At 42.5% G+C, this 18,274-nt stretch overlaps 1 protein-coding gene across 1 annotated transcript in view; it reads left to right on the forward strand.

Moving 5' to 3' along the window:
- Positions 1-15,299, forward strand: part of myo10l3 (myosin X, like 3) — a 53,990-nt gene extending 38,691 nt beyond the window's left edge. Inside the window, exons 21-40 of the mRNA XM_083922312.1 lie at positions 3,101-3,207; positions 4,861-5,301; positions 5,410-5,440; positions 5,555-6,382; positions 7,008-7,131; positions 7,444-7,687; positions 7,807-7,902; positions 8,090-8,183; positions 8,869-8,924; positions 9,033-9,175; positions 9,306-9,500; positions 9,707-9,864; positions 10,349-10,472; positions 10,774-11,071; positions 11,182-11,389; positions 12,061-12,197; positions 12,335-12,458; positions 12,548-13,003; positions 13,334-13,525; positions 13,632-15,299. Of these exons, the coding sequence (XP_083778438.1) occupies positions 3,101-3,207; positions 4,861-5,301; positions 5,410-5,440; positions 5,555-6,382; positions 7,008-7,131; positions 7,444-7,687; positions 7,807-7,902; positions 8,090-8,183; positions 8,869-8,924; positions 9,033-9,175; positions 9,306-9,500; positions 9,707-9,864; positions 10,349-10,472; positions 10,774-11,071; positions 11,182-11,389; positions 12,061-12,197; positions 12,335-12,458; positions 12,548-13,003; positions 13,334-13,525; positions 13,632-13,736 (4,161 nt within the window). The 3' untranslated portion in view covers positions 13,737-15,299. The remainder of the gene's footprint in view (positions 1-3,100; positions 3,208-4,860; positions 5,302-5,409; positions 5,441-5,554; positions 6,383-7,007; positions 7,132-7,443; positions 7,688-7,806; positions 7,903-8,089; positions 8,184-8,868; positions 8,925-9,032; positions 9,176-9,305; positions 9,501-9,706; positions 9,865-10,348; positions 10,473-10,773; positions 11,072-11,181; positions 11,390-12,060; positions 12,198-12,334; positions 12,459-12,547; positions 13,004-13,333; positions 13,526-13,631) is intronic.
- The last annotated feature ends 2,975 nt before the right edge of the window (positions 15,300-18,274 follow it).

Genomic DNA, 18,274 nt, shown 5'->3' on the forward strand with positions numbered 1-18,274 from the left:
AAAATGTGACTGTGGGAAGAGATATTTGTCCCGCAAATGTGATTAATACAAGTGCAAATGCTCACACATATATTTTCCTGTACAGTAACATGGATTCTGCTGCATGCTAGTCAATCCTCTACGTGCTTTTGGAAACATGTTCAACAAGTCATAAATCACTGTTTTTTAAGCATAAATAATATTTAGGATAGGGACAATTTCATTTGATAGCATGTTGGTTCAATCTGGTGGCTGCTTGGAATGATTCTTTCTCAAAAAGTCAAGCTGGTGTCATTCCCAAGCTGTTAATGTGTGCCACAGTTTGGACAGCCCAAACTGTGACTCATGTCCCAAAGATTTTTCTGGCCGGTTGTGGTCAATCTTCTGCTCTCCTGTTGACAACCACAGAGTTTGACGGCTACTCCTTAAAAACCCCCTGACACCAAAGACTGTTACTGTAACTGTGACCCAGCGCGATGGACATACGGTAATCCTGAGGCAGCCTTATTGTAGCTGGTAGAGTGTTAGCCTCCTGACACTCATCGAGCTGTTGATATAATAAATTAAACTCCCGGCGAGTGATGTGGAGGCGGAGATGAAACGTTGCAGAGGTTAGAGGAATGTCGTGCATTCATCTTTTCGAAACGTTATCATAGATTCATGATCTCCATATGGTGAAACACAACACATCTTTTCCCTCATTCTCTCTTTTTTTCTCTTTCTTTATTTCAAACAATCATCAACTCCCCCCGAGCAAAGGCCTCTCTTGTTCTCTGCACTCTCATTGAATGATTAACCTTTAATGACTTGTTTGATCTGGACAGCAAAACCTCTTAGTTGAGCTCAGCATAGACGACTGCTACACAGTAGAAAGGGGATATAAATACAATTGCTTTATAGGCTTTCTTGAAATCAGCTAAATCCACATTTTTCCCAACACATCTTTTCCCTCATTGTGGTTCTTCCGTAGCTGTTAAATCACTAAGACATTTCAAATTTGTCTGGACAGTTTTGTTGTATACCCCATTTGGATGGGGGGTGGATGACACTATTAATAGTGTCAGCTGCACACATGGTAAAATATACGTTGAGCCGAAAAATGTTTGATGTGTTTGATGTGCTGCTTCTCATTGACTACAACGTACATAACTGGTGCATAACCACTAATACACACATGCCTCTCTTTATTAAAGTTCTCACACATGCACACATTATAAATCTCTGGAGTCACTGTGGATTACAGACATCAGAGAGAGACATACTTTTTTCCTCTTTGTGGGTAAAACTGAATTATGCGTCACAAGCCATTTTCTCATATGAACTCGGGACAATGTCTGACGAATCAAGCTTCCCTTTCCGACAGAAGTCCCTGAATCTTGTGGTCTAGTTAGACATTTGCATCGATGTCTTTGTGTAAAGCACCCCTCTTCTTGTTTTGCTCCTTGCATGTTGTTTGTTTTCTTCCAGTTTCACACGAGCCGTATGATATTTCCGCACAATTAGCAGCTTTATTTACACATGGGTTCAATCGGACATAACACAGACTTTGTACTAAGGTTCTGGCAGGGAAAAATCCAATCCAACTGATTCACATTCTCAATTTATGTTCTGCCAGTCGATGTCTAGATAATTTCAGGTTTGCAGTGCATGGGTGAAAGGGGCTAGGGTCAGCACTTTGACCATTGGCTGCCTCTGCTCATGAATGCTCCACTTTACACTGTATATACATAGAAAGAGAAGGAGAAATGAAAACTGGGTCTGTGTCGTTCCGTCCTCATGCTTGTGTTTTTGATGGCAGCGTAGTATTTTTGGGCTCAGGGAAATGTAGTGTGGGTTGTGGGAAAGGGGACTGAGAGACAGAAGGGGGCTACATTTCCTTTGGAGAAACAATCTGTGTGTAATTATATACGTGCTGATTGTGTGCGGAGGAAGTGTGTTGCCCAGAATTAGGGGCTTGGGTGACTTTGCACGGAGTGTGTGTGTGTGTGTGTGTGTGTGTGTGTGTGTGTGTGTGTGTGTGTGTGTGTGTGTGTGTGTGTGTGTGTGTGTGTGTGTGTGTGTGTGTGTGTGTGTGTGTGTGTGTGTGTGTGTGTGTGTGTGTGTGTGTGTGTGTGTGTGTGTGTGTGTGTGTGTGTGTGTGTGTGTGTGTGTGTGTGAGACATTTGTTTTACAGACGAGGGAAGGATGTGGACGAAGGGGAAGCTTCCTCCTAACAGACTTTACAGAGGCAGGCAGGGCTGCAGCTGTGGGAGCCTTTGATTAGTGGAACATCTGGGACACAAACACACACAGCCACTCAAGACCCCCCCCCCCCCACACACACACACACACACACAGACACACACACACACACACACAGAAGGGGTTGATCCTCCTGGCTGGCAACAGATATCACACTATCACATAAACCCCCTTCTCCCAGCCTGGTTACATGGTCAGAGAGAGACACTCTGATTATGAATTATAATGTTGTGTGACCACTCTTTGTTCATTTCTTGTGAGCGTTTTAGTCTATGAGGAGCTGTAGGCTCTCAAATGTTTCACAGAGACGCTACCAACTTTGAAAAAAAGTCACCAGCAGTGAGGAAAGGGTTAACTAAACTCCCTTTCCCTTCCTTCATAAGAGCAGGGAGGGGTGTGGCTTTCTGTCTGGACAGCAGCCACCATCCCTCCCCCTCATCCCTCCATCCCTCCTCTCTCTACCTCTCCCTTGCCCTCCCTCTCTGTGCCTTTCTGCCTGTGCACGTCAATCGAGAAACCAACGCAGCAGAAGCAGAAGCAGTACTAGCAAATTTTTTAGGAACGACGCCTGAACACAATGAGGCTCTGCAGCAGCGGCATTAGCAGCAACACTGCAGTCTGTGTGCCACTTTTCCCCTCTGCTCTGCTTAGCAGTCAGGGAGAGCAGATAGCCTGCTAGCCTCAACTGCACCACAACTTCCTCTGCAGTGGGCACAGGGAGCTGCCAGCAGACAACAGGGGCCCTTCACATCTCTGTGGGCCCTCTTTTGTAGCCTTACCAAGAAGAGGAACTAACCCATCCTGTTTCATCCCCTCCCCAACCTCCCTCTTTCTCTCTCTCTCTCATTCCGTGTTGGCTGTGGCGTTGCTCGTCCCGCAGGTGTTCTTGAAGGAGGCCCTGGAGCAAAGGCTGGAGAAGGAGAGGGAAGAGGTGCGGCGCAGGGCTGGCATGGTGATCCGCGCCCACATCCTCAGCTATGTGGCAAGGTGAGCGGTAGAGTGTGAAGGAGGGGGGTGAAGGGCTGAGTGGCACCGACAGTTGTCAGTGTTTGTTTTCTAATAGTGGTGTACAGCCTGTGTGTGGTTTTTTGAGGTGGGGGGTGTTATGTGCATATGTGCCTTTGCACACAATATTACCTTTAAGTGTGTGTATACTGTATATGTGTGTTATGTGGGTTCATCAGTGTAGAAGTTGCTTCACATTTTCTCAAGTGCAATAATGGTGTACAGTTATTTAATCTAACTGTTTTGAAGTCAAGAGTCTCCAGTGATACCAAAATACGTCATGCAGAAGTTTAGAGAAAATTCACAACAAAGTTCCTGCACTGCTTCAGATAGGTGTGTGGAAGTGTGTAAGTGTGATTGTGAAATAATTAAACGAAAACCCTCACTTTAGTTATGATGTTTCAGTGTTCAGACCCTCATCAGATAACATCGGGTATCATTTTATTTCGAAGGTCTGGGAAATTAAACATCATTAATGAAGTGAATACAGGTGATTGAGAGTGTGCAGGCTTCTTCGGTTCTATCTCAGTTGAAGGAATAGAATAATACACAAGATGTCTAGAATATTTCCATATGATGCAGCCATAAAAAAAACATAATTTCACTTGTGTAAACGTCTTGAAGTTTCAGATAGTGAGGTAGAAGATTATTTTAACAACACTGAAGCAAACTAATCAGAAAAACCTGGATGTCTTGGTTTGTCTACTCTGGAGATTACAAGTGTCATGCACTTTACAGATCACACATCTTTTTAAGATATACTAGTAATGACGTGCAGGTCATGCCCCTCAGTTGGAGCACTCTTAAACAGACATTGTCATCTCTGAGCATCAACAAGGCTTTCATTTACTGTTATGCCAGCAGCAGTGCCTTGGATGCTGTTTATTCACTGAATAAATCTCAGTCTTTTCTGCCCGAGAAGCAAGATTTCCACCTCTCCACTCTGCCTGTCAGACAAGAGGACATCAATCACTATGGGGATTCAAAAATCTGCACATGCAGACACCCTTCGGAATGTAATTACACCTACATGCTACAACATATAAGGTCACATTCAGTCCCTGAAAAGCTCCGTTGGGAGAGTATAATGGGACTGATGACAGCGTTCAGGTCGTGAGCTGCCTTCTCTTCAGAGCAGCTCATACTAAAGACAGAAGCTAAGGGAAGTTCCCTAAAGACACAACAAGTAAAGTCTTTGTATTATTATATGTAACATTATCTCTGTCCTGAGACCAGTCAGAGGCCACGGAGTGAGTACTGCAGAGACTAGGCCAGGCTACGGGTCAGAGAGTCAGAGCATTGTGTGTGGTCCTTTTGCAAGTCACGTGTATTTGCGTGTGTGCACTGTTTATATGTGTGTGTATTCAATGCATGTGCAGTGTGTGGGTGATGGGGCTTAGTCACCGGGCAAAACACTGCAGCCCACGCGGCCACAATGGAACAGCACAAGTGAACCAGACTCTAAACATTGCACAGTTCACAATGTAAAGTCTGTGTTCCCAGTGTGTTTGTTCAAACAGAGAGAGATCCTGCAGTGCTGTGCAACGTCACAAATACGTTTGGGGTGCCACACAACATTGGATTAAATATGTGACCGGGCTTGACTGAAAGGTGTGTGTTTGATCTTCTTATCAGGAAACAATATAAGAGGGTTCAGGCCAGCGTCGTCACCATCCAGAAGAACTACCGCGCTCACTTTTGGAGACGGGTCTTCCTGCGTCTGCGTGTCGCCACCATCATCCTGCAGAAACATCACAGAGGCCAGCTGGCCCGATCCCTCCATCGCCACCTCAAGGAGGAAAAACAGAAGCGAGAAGAGGAGGAGGAGAGGAGGAGACGAGAAGAGGAGAGGAGGCGAGTAGAGGAGGAGGAGAGGAGGAGGAGGAGGATGGAGGAAGAGAGGAGACAACATGAGCAGGACGAGAAGAGAAAGAGGGAGGAAGAGAGACAGAGGCTCGTGAATGAGGAGATGAAGAAGAGGGAGGAAGAGGAGGAGTCGATGAGGAGAGAGGAGCTGAGACTGATGAAGGAGAAAGAGGAAGGGCAGAAAACGGCAGCTAAAGCAGATGAGAAAAGGTAGAGTAATTCAGATTTTGTGAAATGTTTGAATTTGTTAAGATCAGATGACTTGGATCTAACTCTGTGCACGTTTATCTTCCTAAATATTTTTTATTTTGTTTATAGGAACTCACTGGTAAACGGTGTTTGTCAGAAGGTAAGCCCTTTTCAAAAACTGTTATTTACATAACAAAACACATTATGCGATGTGAATTAGTGGTATTTAAATTTGCTCTCTGTGTCTCTTCCGCTTTCCTTGTCCCATCTACAGAAGGAGCTCTCCCAGAGTTTGTCCCACAGTCACACCTCTGAGGAGGAAAGCCGTCAGATGGAGGAGATCCTGCGGCTGGAGAGGGAGATTGAGCGTCTGCAGAAGCAGCAGGAAGACGGCGTGTCCCTTCTCGGAGATGTCTCCCATGAGGAGCTACGGCAGATGAGAGACGCTGAGATCTACAGGCTGGAAAAGGAAGCTTCCAGAGTGGCTACTGAGTTCCTAGAGCTCCTGGACTTTGGTGGTTTAGAGCCATCCCTCTCGAGTGAGGAGAACCTCCACGACCCGGGTGAATCTACAGCCCCTCTGGCTGAGGAGGAGGTGGACGAGGGTTTCCACGCTGAGGACGAGTGTGTTCCTTTGCCTGACTTCCCTCCACCGGCTGCAGTTCCTCTGAGCAAGGAAGTATTTCGAAGTATTCCCCCTCCTCCGCCTGCCTTTGCAGAAGGACTAATAGCCACCCCCTCCTCTGCCTCCTCTCCTGCACTGGTGAAGCTCTCCCCAGTTACCTCAAATGGACTCACTCATGCCCCTGCTCTGAAAGACTCTCGAACCGCCAGACCTCCTCCTCCTCCCGAGGTCACTAATGGAGAACGGCGTTTGAGCCAGAGCGCCAGCAGGGGGTCAGACTTTGAGCCTGTGAGCGAGGAGCCGGCCCACTCAAACCTGCCAGACACAGAGTCAGACTACGACCAGGAGGAGTTTGAGGAGGCTCATGGGAGCTCAGGTGCTAGCATCAATGATGGTCATATCACAGATGAAGAGGTGTTGAGAAAATCCTCCTGCACCCAAAACAGCCTGGACTCCTTCAGAGGCAGCTCAGACTCGGTGAGAACTAACAGGCTGAGAATCATTGCTGTCAACTGCTGCTTGAACCACAACATAGAATTGCTGCATTTTCCATGTCCGTTGTCAGCTCTAACTTAAGCCATTGTTCACAAATACACTGACACACACCTAGCTTTCCTCCCACGCACTGACTCTGCACCTAAATTGCATTATTAAGTGTGCATGACATGTGTGCAAGACTGAATCCTCTCTTAACATATCACAAGGCTCGGCTTATGTTAGGATCACAGTGAAACACTGTAGCAATTATTTGTTTTGGCTCTGCTGATGAGCATTTGAATCTATTCCCAGATAGTGCAATTCAGGCAGGGAGCTCAGTCCTAACACTGTCGGATCAGCAAAATGTCAAGGGAATGGAGGGGGTGTGTGTGTGGGGGGGTGTATCTGTCAGTTTTATGGCGAGGTTGATTGACAGCATAGTGACAACAAGGTCCGACAGATTTTGGGCACTGATTCAAGTACTGCAGTTGCAAAATGAACTTCCCGTAGGTGTCAGAAAATGAATAATGTGCAGGTTATATCAATTTATATAAATGTGTTGTGAAGGACAAGGTAGTCTCATGAAGGACATTGATCGTCCTGAGTGCTGGTGTTTGTGTTTCAGTTCATCGACAGTGACGAGGACAACGATGGTTACGTGGACACAGATGAGGAAGTTTCCAATGGGAGAGTGAATCTGCTGAACGGCAGTGGGCCCCCATACTTCCATGGCTACCTCTACATGAAGAGTGAGGAGCTTTACCAAATCACTGCCCAGCAGGCATGCAGATAGTTTCCGCACAGCTGAATGCAGCTTCTCTGATTGTTTCATCGGTTTTAAAAAACAGACTTTCTTTCTTTCTTTCTTTTCCTACTGTTTCAGTACTTATATTTCCCTCTACTACTGTATATATTTGTTTGTAGTTTATTGTTGTTTTATTTCTAGAGGATGCATATATGCGTGTATGGGTGTCTGTGTTTAATACTCCTATCATACTGAGATTTCACACAAAACATAATAATAAATAAACATCATTTCTTTCACTCACAACACCTCTTAGGCGGTCTGATGATCCCGTGGCGTCGTCGCTGGTGTGTCCTCAAGGACGAGACCTTCATGTGGTATCGGGCAAAGCAGGACTCCCTCAAATCTGGTTGGCTTTACAAAAAAGGAGGAGGAATGTCCACCTTGTCCCGGCGCAACTGGAAGATGCGCTGGTTCGTTCTGCGGGAGTCGAAGCTCATGTACTTTGAGAGCGACAGTGAAGAGAAGCTAAAAGGAACCATTGATATCCGCACAGCCAAGTAAGAACCTGTTCTCAGTCATGGGAGTTTAAAGAAAACCTTCTTTCGAAAAATTACTCGAAAGAAACAGAACAATATATGGTTAACTGAGTTCTGTTCTACTCTGGGCCTTTCTGTAGGGAGATAGTGGACAATCATGAGAAGGAAAATGCACTGAATGTTGTGACAGAGGAGAGGACCTACCACATCTACGCAGAATCTCCAGAAGATGCCAGGTAGATTACATCCTCAGATTCTATAAAAATCATCAACTAACTGTGGCTGTTCTGTACTTTTGTCCTCATCTGTGTGTAAAAGTGATGTGTGGAAACCAAGTTCCCCCTTGTGGTTAACAGTGGAAGTAATTTTCAATTATATGTTTGCTGACTTTAACTTTTTTGAACTCCCTCTGACCCCATCCAGTGGTTGGTTCAATGTGCTGAGTCGGGTCCACAGCGCCAGCCCAGAGCAGCTCATGGAGATGCACCATGAACAGGCCAACCCAAAGAATGCAGTGGTTAGTGCTGTTTTACCTCTCTGCCGCCTGGGCCTCTATTTTTCAGCTGTAACGATGAAGCATTTAACTGAATCAGCTAAATTATGATTGTCAAGTTTTGGGTCATATAGTTTTTTAAGCTGAGGAAGCAGAATACACACACTGGTGTATAATTGTTCATTTTTATGGATGTTCAACGATTGCAGTGGAGTTAATGGCATTTGCAGATTTAGAAATTGAATGAGCTGGGGGAAATAACAGGATAAGAAAATGATGGAAAGACAAACATGCAAGCCACGTTACATAGAAAGAAGCAAACAAACATGTACAGTATAACTAACATTACTATAAACACCCGTTCACTTCTGAAGCGTCTGAAACCCCCTCAAACCTACATCTTTCGGACATTGGGAATTTTTGTACCCGAAAGGCGTTTGACAATTTGCCTTTATCCCTTCTTTGTGCGATTTATGACCACAGGCTTCCAAGCCCCACCTTTGAGTAGTGCCACTTTTTCCAAACTATTTTTTTGAGATGACAGAAGAGAGATGCCGGGAAATTAGGTGAGAGAAAGATGGGAAAGACATGCAGCTTCTTAGAACACTGCTTGGAGTACCAGGTGGCAGAAAACCCACGAAGGAAAATGTGTGCAAATAGGCATCAGCTAAGAACATATTCTAAATTGACCTCTCTTTTCTCTGTCCAGGGCACGCTAGATGTGGGCTTGATTGATTCTGTTTGTGCATCAGACAACCCCGACAGGTGAGGAGCAGATAATAAACCTAAATTATGTATTTTAACTGTGTTAGTGGTACAACAGCATGTGCATGGTATGACTACATGTGTGTGTTTATGTGTTTTGCTCCGCAGACCGAACTCGTTTGTGATCATCACAGCTAACCGAGTGATCCACTGCAACACAGACACACCCGAGGAGATGCACCACTGGATCGGCCTGCTGCAGAAATCCAAGGGAGACTCCAGGATGGACGGACAGGAGTTCTTAGTCAGAGGTCAGTCAGTTGAGACTGTGTGCTGTACGATACCATCTGGTTTGCTCTATAAATGACTGATGATATTCTGCACTTCTTTAGTAGAAGGGAAAATTAAAATGGATTAACAATAATGTTTCTGCTCCCTCAGGCTGGCTACATAAAGAGATGAAGACAGGAGCCAAAAGCACGTCTCTGAAGCTGAAGAAGCGCTGGTTTGTCCTCACCACTACCTCTCTGGACTATTACAAGTCGTCAGAGCGCAGCACCTCCAAACTGGGAACTCTAGTCCTCAACAGTCTCTGCTCTGTGGTGCAGCCAGATGAGAAGGTCTTCAAGGACACTGGTCAGTTCACGGTCAACATTAATTCTCAGTCATCTTGAGCAACAGAGAAAAACTCATCAGTTCAAGCTTTTAGTCTCTTATAGTTTACCTGCTAATTTATCAGGTTTGAGCCTTTTTGGGGAAAATATTTCTGATTTGTAAAATTATCTTAAGCTCTACCAGGGAGTCATTTTGTCTTTTTTTCACTTTCTCCCTTGTACACTCAGGTTACTGGAATATAATCGTCCATGGACGTAAACACTCTTACCGTCTTTACACCAAAATGCTGAATGAAGCCATGCGGTGGACAAATGCCATACAGGGAGCAATAGACAGCAAAGTTCCCATTGAAACGCCAACGCAGCAACTCATCAGGGACATCAAGGTATTAAAGAAAGAAGCCACCTGTATTGTCCTGAAGTTAAGTTGCTAATGTCATGCTAATAACTGCTAGTCTGCATGCAATACGTCGCTATGAAATTTTATGTGTCTCATTAAATGTGCTAATAATACTTTCACATATATTTCTGCATGACATTTCAGTATCATATTAATATTATTTTAACTACAATTCTTTTCAGTCATGCAAACCTTGGGCAGGGACACAAATTGTAGTAAAGTGAGGTACTTATACTCACTAAGTGCGTGCCGTGATCTTCCTGGCTTTGCCTTCTACAAAACACTTACGTTTACCTCTTTTTCTCACATATAGCTGTTTCCAACCTTTACTATGTTTTATTTCCTAAACTGAATTGATTAATTACCTCACATACAAGCTTCTGCCTATTTCAGAACGCTCTACTTAATTGTAAAGATAATTCATGAGCACTTTACTTTAAGATCGCTGATCAAGTTTTCTTTCGGTCCAGGAGAGCAGTTTGAACGTGGAGGCTGTGGAGCAGACATACTGGAGGAACCCCATCCTGAGATATACCCAGCATCCTTTGCACTCCCCTCTTCTACCTCTGCCCTACGGAGATGTCAGCGTCCACTGTGAGTGCTGTTGCCTGCAGCTGCTGTTGGCAAGCTATTGACTTGTGATCGTACTCTATTTGCATTGTGCAAGTGCTCAGATCTCTCTCTTTTTTTTAAAGTCAACTTCAAATTAAAAGCATCCAACACACTTACTGCACAATAACAATCAGTGTGAGAAGGCATTTCAATTTTGATTTTCAAGGAAATTCATAGACTTTTTTGCATAATATTTGGAAGTCATCTAATGTAATGTAAAGAGAAAATAGTTGTACTGGTTGGGCCTGAATTTAAATACCTTCTCTGTCCATCTCTAACCCAGTGCAAAAGGAAAAGGGTTATACCAGCCTGCAGGATGAGGCGGTGAAGATTTTCAACTCACTGCAGGAGATGGAGGCCGTGTCAGACCCTGTCCCAATCATCCAGGGAATCCTGCAGACCTGTCAAGACTTGAGGTCATTAAGAGATGAGGTTTACTGTCAGCTGATCAAACAAACCAATCATGTCCCCCATCCAAACAGTCCTTCCAATCGCGCCCACTGGCATCTCCTGACATGTATGTGCTGCACCTTTCTGCCCAGCCGAGGCATCCTACGCTACCTCAAGTTTCACCTCAAAAGGTGCAGTGTATTTCTGGACACATGCCATGATTCATAATAATCTTATGGTCACAGATTACGATGGGTTGCAACTTCTACTTAACTGGCTTTGCGTCTATGCGTGTGTTCAGGATTAAGGAGTTGTTCCCCGGAACAGAGATTGAAATGTTCGCCATTTTCATCGGTGAGTCTCTAAAGAAGACCAAGAGCAGAGAGTTTGTTCCCTCTCAAGAGGAAATCATTGCACTGCTTACCAGACAGGAAATGACCACGACAGTGTACTGCCACGGAGGAGGCTCCTGCAAGATCTCCATTAACTCGCACACCACCGCTGGAGAGGTAAGTCATAGTCATTGCTACACAGGCTGTTTTAAATGTTCCTCTGCACATATTATTGGGCTTCATTCACCGATATCTTCTTAAGTTTTATTCCTAAATTTGTTCTTAAGAAAAGTCCTAAGAAAAGTCTATATCGGATTCATGACTAGTTCTTAAACCACAAAATTATTCATACCTCTGCTCTTATAATGATGAATCCCATTTCCTCATAAGATGAAAGTGCATGCTGTACTATCCAGTGAATGCTGAAAAAGTCCTAAAACGGACCTACTTTGGGTAATGTTTATTTCATTCTAAAGACCATATTGCTTTGTAAAATAATGAAAATAATTAGTTATTCTAAATGCTTAAAATATTATTGCAATTTAAATCCTAAAATGTTATACAACTTTATAATTGAAGAAAACATGACAACCATCTCTTTGGCAAAAACATGTCAGCCCTGGAATGTGCATAAGAGAGTGTGCATAGATTTCTTTTTAACCTAAGAACAAATAAGAAAACATTGGTGAGTGTCGGAGTCTTCGTGAAAACTGCGTAAGCCGGTTTTTAAGAAGGCCCAAAGTGATTACTTTACACAAACTCTAATAGATATTTTGTTTTATAACAGGGCAAGAGGAGGAGCTGTACTGATACATCCTGTGTTGTTATCTTGGCTTTGTTTTGTCCAGGTGGTGGAGAAACTAATCCGAGGTCTGGCTATGGAGGACAGCAGGAACATGTTTGCACTTTTTGAGCACAACAACACAATAGACAGAGCTGTGGAAAGCAGGGTTCTTGTGGCTGATGTTTTGGCTAAATTTGAAAGGTATGTAACACATGATTACAGGTTATTTTCTATTACTTTTTTTTTTTTTTAAATAATATTATAAATGCATTAAATTACATTGAATACATAGGTTCAGTATAAATATGTAAGTGACAGATGTGTGGCTTTCCCACAAGACTTGCTGGCAGTGAGGAAGCTGAGGATGAAGGCCAGTGGAAACTCTATTTTAAACTCTACTGCTTCCTGGATGTGGAGAGCATGCCTAAAGAAGGAGTGGAGTTTGCGTTCATGTTTGAGCAGGTGTGTTTTACTCATCCTTTTACACTTAAATTACAGTCTTTTCAATCATAGGTTTGTGCTAATAGTGATAACTCTCACTGTTCCTTCAGGCCCATGAGAGTTTGACCCGGGGCCACTTCCCTGCCCGTGAGGAGACCCTGCAGCACCTCGCCGCTCTACGTCTGCAGTTTTTGTTTGGAGACAAAGCGAGGGTCACCTGGAGCCTGGAAAACGTCTACCCTGTGGGCCGCCTTCGCAGTCGCATCCTCCAGTTCACCAAGGTGGGCGGCGCCTCTGGGTCGGGCCAGACCCTGGAGCGTCGGAGGACCAGCTTCCTGGACGGGACCCTGAGACGGGGGTTGAAGACGGGCTCCATGAAGAAGCAGCGCATGGAGGAGGAGCAGATGTTGGAGATGTGGATAAAGGAGGAGATGTCTGCCACCAGGGCGAGCGTTGTGGAGAAGTGGTCCCGCCTCACCGGTCTGGATCAGCACCAGGCCATGCTCAAATACATGACCATCATCAAGGAATGGCCTGGATATGGATCCACACTGTTTGACGTCGAGGTAGGTTTATGCGTCTTTGCCTCAGTAACATCAGTGTCTGCCTTAAATCCAATCCAGCACATCTTTTTTATTTAAAATGATTTGTAGGCAGTTTTCACGCCTTTTATTATATAGGACAGACAGGAAATGGGGTGAGAGAGAGAGGAGGAGACATGCAGCAAAGGGCCGCAGGTTGGAGTCGAATCCGCGGCCACTGCCTTGAGGACCTTCAGCCTCTTTACATGGGGCGATTCTTTTACCACTGTGACACTGGCTCCCCCCAATCCAGCATATCTGATCAGTGCATCCTTAGTTTATAGTTTATAACTTCCTGTGTTTGTGTCTTTCTAGTGCAAAGAAGGAGGCTTCCCTCATGATCTCTGGTTGAGTGTGAGCGCTGAAAATGTATCCGTCTACAAGAGAGGAGAGCCCAAACCTCTGGAGACCTTCCCATACGAGCACATTATTTTCTTTGGCGCTCCGCAGCCCTGCACCTACAAGATCACTGTGGATGAGAGAGAGATGCTCTTTGAAACACCACAGGTACGAAATCTTTCCTGTAAATATTAGATTGTGTATGTTTGTAAGAGGAACGTCAAAATGTGCTTCTCTTCTCCGCTGACTGTGTGTTTCGTCTGTATATCCCCAGGTTGGAGAGATCACAAAGATCATGAAAGCCTACATAAACATGATTGTGAAGAAGCGCTGCAGTGTGAAGTCTGTGTCCAGTTACGGAACCAACTGGATCAGGTGATTGACTTACAGGACTGAAAATGCACTCCGCTTATACACCCGACAAACAACAAACGAGCATGGAGAGAAGACGTAGAGATGGGCAAAAGAAGAAACCGCGTCAACAGAGATTGTTTTTCAGAGCTTTTGACTGGCTATGTAGCAACGCAGACAAACTCCATCCAGAAATATTCCTTTTACTGCTCGTGGCAAAAGTGGGAACTTTCAAGCATCTGCACCATCTTAGGCTTTACAGTCGTCCTCAGTGTTGTTTCCCTCCATGCAGTTTCCAAACACAATACTCACTCTCATTAATCACACTCGCCATTTTTTCACATCTTTTTGTGGATTTTGTTTTAAATGTCCAAGGAATACAAAAACTATGTTTCCCATTTCAAAACAGAAATTAATTCAACATCTGAATTAGGACTTTCAAATTTCCAAACATGTATATTTTCTTTAATAATACATCCAAGCTAGATAAAAGAATGTGTCGCAGTGGCAACCCGACTGAGTTGTCAGTGTTTTTTCGACAGGTATTGCGCCCTATTGTAATGAATGTTCTCCCGAATGGAGATTCCCTCAGGTTAATGTGTAATATAACTGTCCCAGGGACATTATCTCCCTCATCTTGCCTTATTTAAGTTTTTATCGCAGCTATTCTGGACTAGAAGATCCGGTGCAGATGCGGCCTTTCAGGAATGAAATATTCATTTTGGGTTGCTGAGTATCTCGGCCATTGGTAGTTATGGCTTCCACTAGTGCATGTGCTACAAAAGCATATCCCTATCATTAAAAAAATCGAATTCAACGTAAATAACCACTGCATCATTGGAGATGCAACGTCTATAACCACTGCAGTTGAGTATTGTCAGTCAAACTGTTTGCGCTTCTCTCCTATAACAAGTGTTGAGCTTTTTTATTGTGTCCTGACTTGAGGGTATGTAGATAAAACTTATGTTCAATGTTTGGAGAATCAAGCAGGATATCGCTTGTTCAGTACCTCTGTGTCTAAAGATTGTTTTACTGGGGTTTTTTTCCCAGTGATGTCAAAGGCCATGTGAGAGTGCGGTATTTATTAATAGAAGTATCAATGGATTGTGAGAATAAGCAGACAGAGCAAGGTGAACAGCGTGCTGGAAATGTTTGGGTTTTTGCATTCAGGGACACAGAAATCTAGATTCAGACTTACTGTTGATTTTCTCTATTTTGTGCCCATTTCTGAGATCTTGTCGACATAAAATAACTTTAGGGTATTGCCCTGAAAAAACCCAACATGCTCCTTTAGTTGTAATCTTCTAGTAAATGTACTCTCTTCCAATGTAAATGAACACAAAGGATGCCTATGCCAGTCGACTTACAGTGTAGTTCATGATAAGAGTATGATCCAAACGTAATGAGCTTAGTATTTACCTCACATCGCATCACTGTCTTCCATCACTCTCCAATCGTACTCACTTAGGCGATCTGGTCAGCTGCCGGCGGCCACACCAGAGACTGACGTTGCCATTGACGATGACTGTATTTCTGCGATTTCTGATTGTTTTGAAGAAGAAAAAAAATCAGAAAATGTTTTATATCAGAATTTAAAGATGCTTTAATAAATTATTGTATTTGAAAGAAGCTGTTTTGTGTTTGTTGTTGCTGTCTCATTGTGTCTGAGGATCTCAATCTGTATGAATCAGGTGCCAAACATTTGCACATTACCGCAAATTACTACAGCGAATACCAATGTTGGTTACCTCTGCCCAGGACTGTGTGGGCATTTACAGTCCCACAGTCAGACCTTTAGACCAAATAAACCTTTACTTTCTGATTAGTATAGTTTGGTGACCTCATATAATCTCCATTAAAGCTCTGCCCATCATACTGTATTCATGTACTGTTGACAGAATGGAGGGAACAGAAAACCTCTTTATTATGATTATTTATTTCATTCCAAAACCCTTTTGTGATTCACATATTAATAACAAACATTACAAAAATTTGCTGAAATGATTCCATAGTTGTAGAATGTGAGATCAGAGTGTGGGGAAGTGAACTGTCATGTGGTTACAGTAAATTATGATAAATACTGTGCATATTTTTCCTTTAGGATTCTACATGACGTAAAAACATTTAAAAGGGCTGGATATGGAATATTGTCACTCTTGTTATCTTTTTTTTAATTATGAACTGAAATCATTTGGATAGATGTGGAGAAAAGTTGTGAAGGAAGGAAAAACTACCAGGTCGCATGAACAAGCACCTTCCAATGTTTTCTTTAAGTTGCAACAAATAGCTTTAATATGTCAATAACATATAATGTTTAATGGATCAGTTATAAATTGTAGCAATTCATTTATAAAGGGTAGGTCAATGGTTGTAATGTATTTTTAATCAGCTATCAATTCTGCTGTCTCAAATGTGAAGAAGGTCAATAATGAAAGATCCGGTTTCTGATCGCTGTCAGCAAAAGTTAGTTAACTGAAATAGCACATGGTATTAAGTCACTAATAAAGGGCTTTTCCAACAACTTGCCTGTAAATGTCTGCAGTTGTGAATGTTCATTTTAGTGCCGATGCTCTGCAGCTGAAGACAAAAAAGACAAAGCAATGTGTCATGTGGAATAAACAGCTCGAAATGTTTTTCACAACCTGTTAGCCCAAAATGGGTTGTTATTAAAAGTCTCAAACAGATGGCCTATATAGGGGAGACCGGGGATGTTTGTAACACAGGATAGTTGTTACATTTTCAATTTCTCAAGAACAAGATCAAGAACAAGCTACGAATAACCTGGTTCACCCTGCTCATTTAGTCTTTATGTTTCTTTCTCTTAGTGTTTATTTCCAGTGCTTTTAATGTTTTATGTAAAGCACTTTGAATTTCTTTTTTGTTGAAAGGTGCTTTACAAATAAACCCCTTGCCTTATTGCTCATGTGAGGCAGTACCACCCTGTGGATTAGTTTATAAGGAAAATCATAATTTTCAGATAAGACTTTTTTTTTTTACCTCATTAAACTTAAATGACGTTTATTATGTGTGTGTGCAGATATCTTTCATGCAAGTTGTAAGTGCTAATGTTTTGACCGTTAGTAGCTGTGGACTTTCAGTATGCTTAGGACTCGGAAGAGAAGGAGTGACAGGGGTTGCCTGTCAACTTTTTGAATAGAGCATCAAATGATGTAAAAGAGCAGGGAAAGACAGACAAAGTGCAAGACAAACAAGCACAAACACATTTACAGACAAACACACACAAACACAACAATGAGCCACTTTAAACACTTTAAATATGTTATTTTTTTGTTACAATAGTTAATTGATAATGTTACAATTCACGTATGGTATAGGCTAACTAACATGTTAAAGAGATAAGAGTTATACCATTTAATAGTAGAGACGTGTCACTATAGTTTGTATTACATTTTTATGCGCTGGCTTGAATAAGCTCCAAGACACAGACAGAAATGTCAAAAATGTTACAACTGCCCCTAATAACTCCCCTAATAACGAGCCTTAATAAAGTCTTTACTTACAGCCTACAGTCAGGAAGTGAAAAGGGATGTCTTGTTAGAAAAGTAGCACAGACTGTTATGTTTCTTTGGACACTTCCTCTCGTAGGTATGTCAAACATTTTTTGGCGTCACTATAGATATTATTGTCGGATATTGTTGCCCAGCAACTGTTTATTTTTTTAAACAACTTTGTTTGCATATTTTCACAATTATCAAACATTTGAAGAACATTTCGGCATCATACTTAATTTTTTTAATAATAATAAATATATATATATATAAATCCAATGAACATTACATTCTTATGTTACAATGACTTAACATAGACAAACTTAAGAAGACAGAGTACTTGAATACACAATAAAATAAAAAATCAGACAATAAAACAATAAATAAAGCATACAAATATACATACAAAGAAATGAAATTAAAGAGTGGGCTATGTTACTACACTTCCTTAAATAAATGAATAAATCATCGGTATAAATACATTTATTATTAATAATAATTTAGATACACTCATAATACTTTCGAAATTCACTTTTGAAGGAATGAAAGTTTGGCTGAGATTTGGAGGGTTTAGTTTTATGGATGTACAGTATTTCCTTGTAGCATTAGTAAGTCGACCATCCACTGGATTGTTTTATTTGTGTTTTCATAGCAGGTACTGACATATTTTGCTTCCAATTTCATGAAGTGATTGCACTGAATGTAAAAAAAACGAGAGAACTCCTTACTGACACTCCCAGAATAAATGTATCAAAGGTTCGCCTTCAATCTAACAATATTCACATGTGTTGTCCACATCTGCAAACTTTGAAACAAACAAATGTATTAGTGGGATAAATAATGTGCATGATTTTATAATGTGAGTCTTTCAATGTATTGGGAATAGCAAATGCATACGGTAGAAGCCATGTTTTCCCAAATGAAAAGCAGAAAAATAACACTTCCGGACACATTTCCCCGTCAGTTCATGACGTCAGCCCTGTATGGGGTCCGCCCACGGGTCCACCCACGGGTCCGCCCCCTCCAGTTTGGGAAACCTTAGTTTGGTCGGTATTTC

Source organism: Echiichthys vipera (assembly GCF_963691815.1).
Source record: "Echiichthys vipera genome assembly, chromosome: 10".
Classification (NCBI taxonomy): Eukaryota; Metazoa; Chordata; class Actinopteri; order Perciformes; family Trachinidae; genus Echiichthys; species Echiichthys vipera.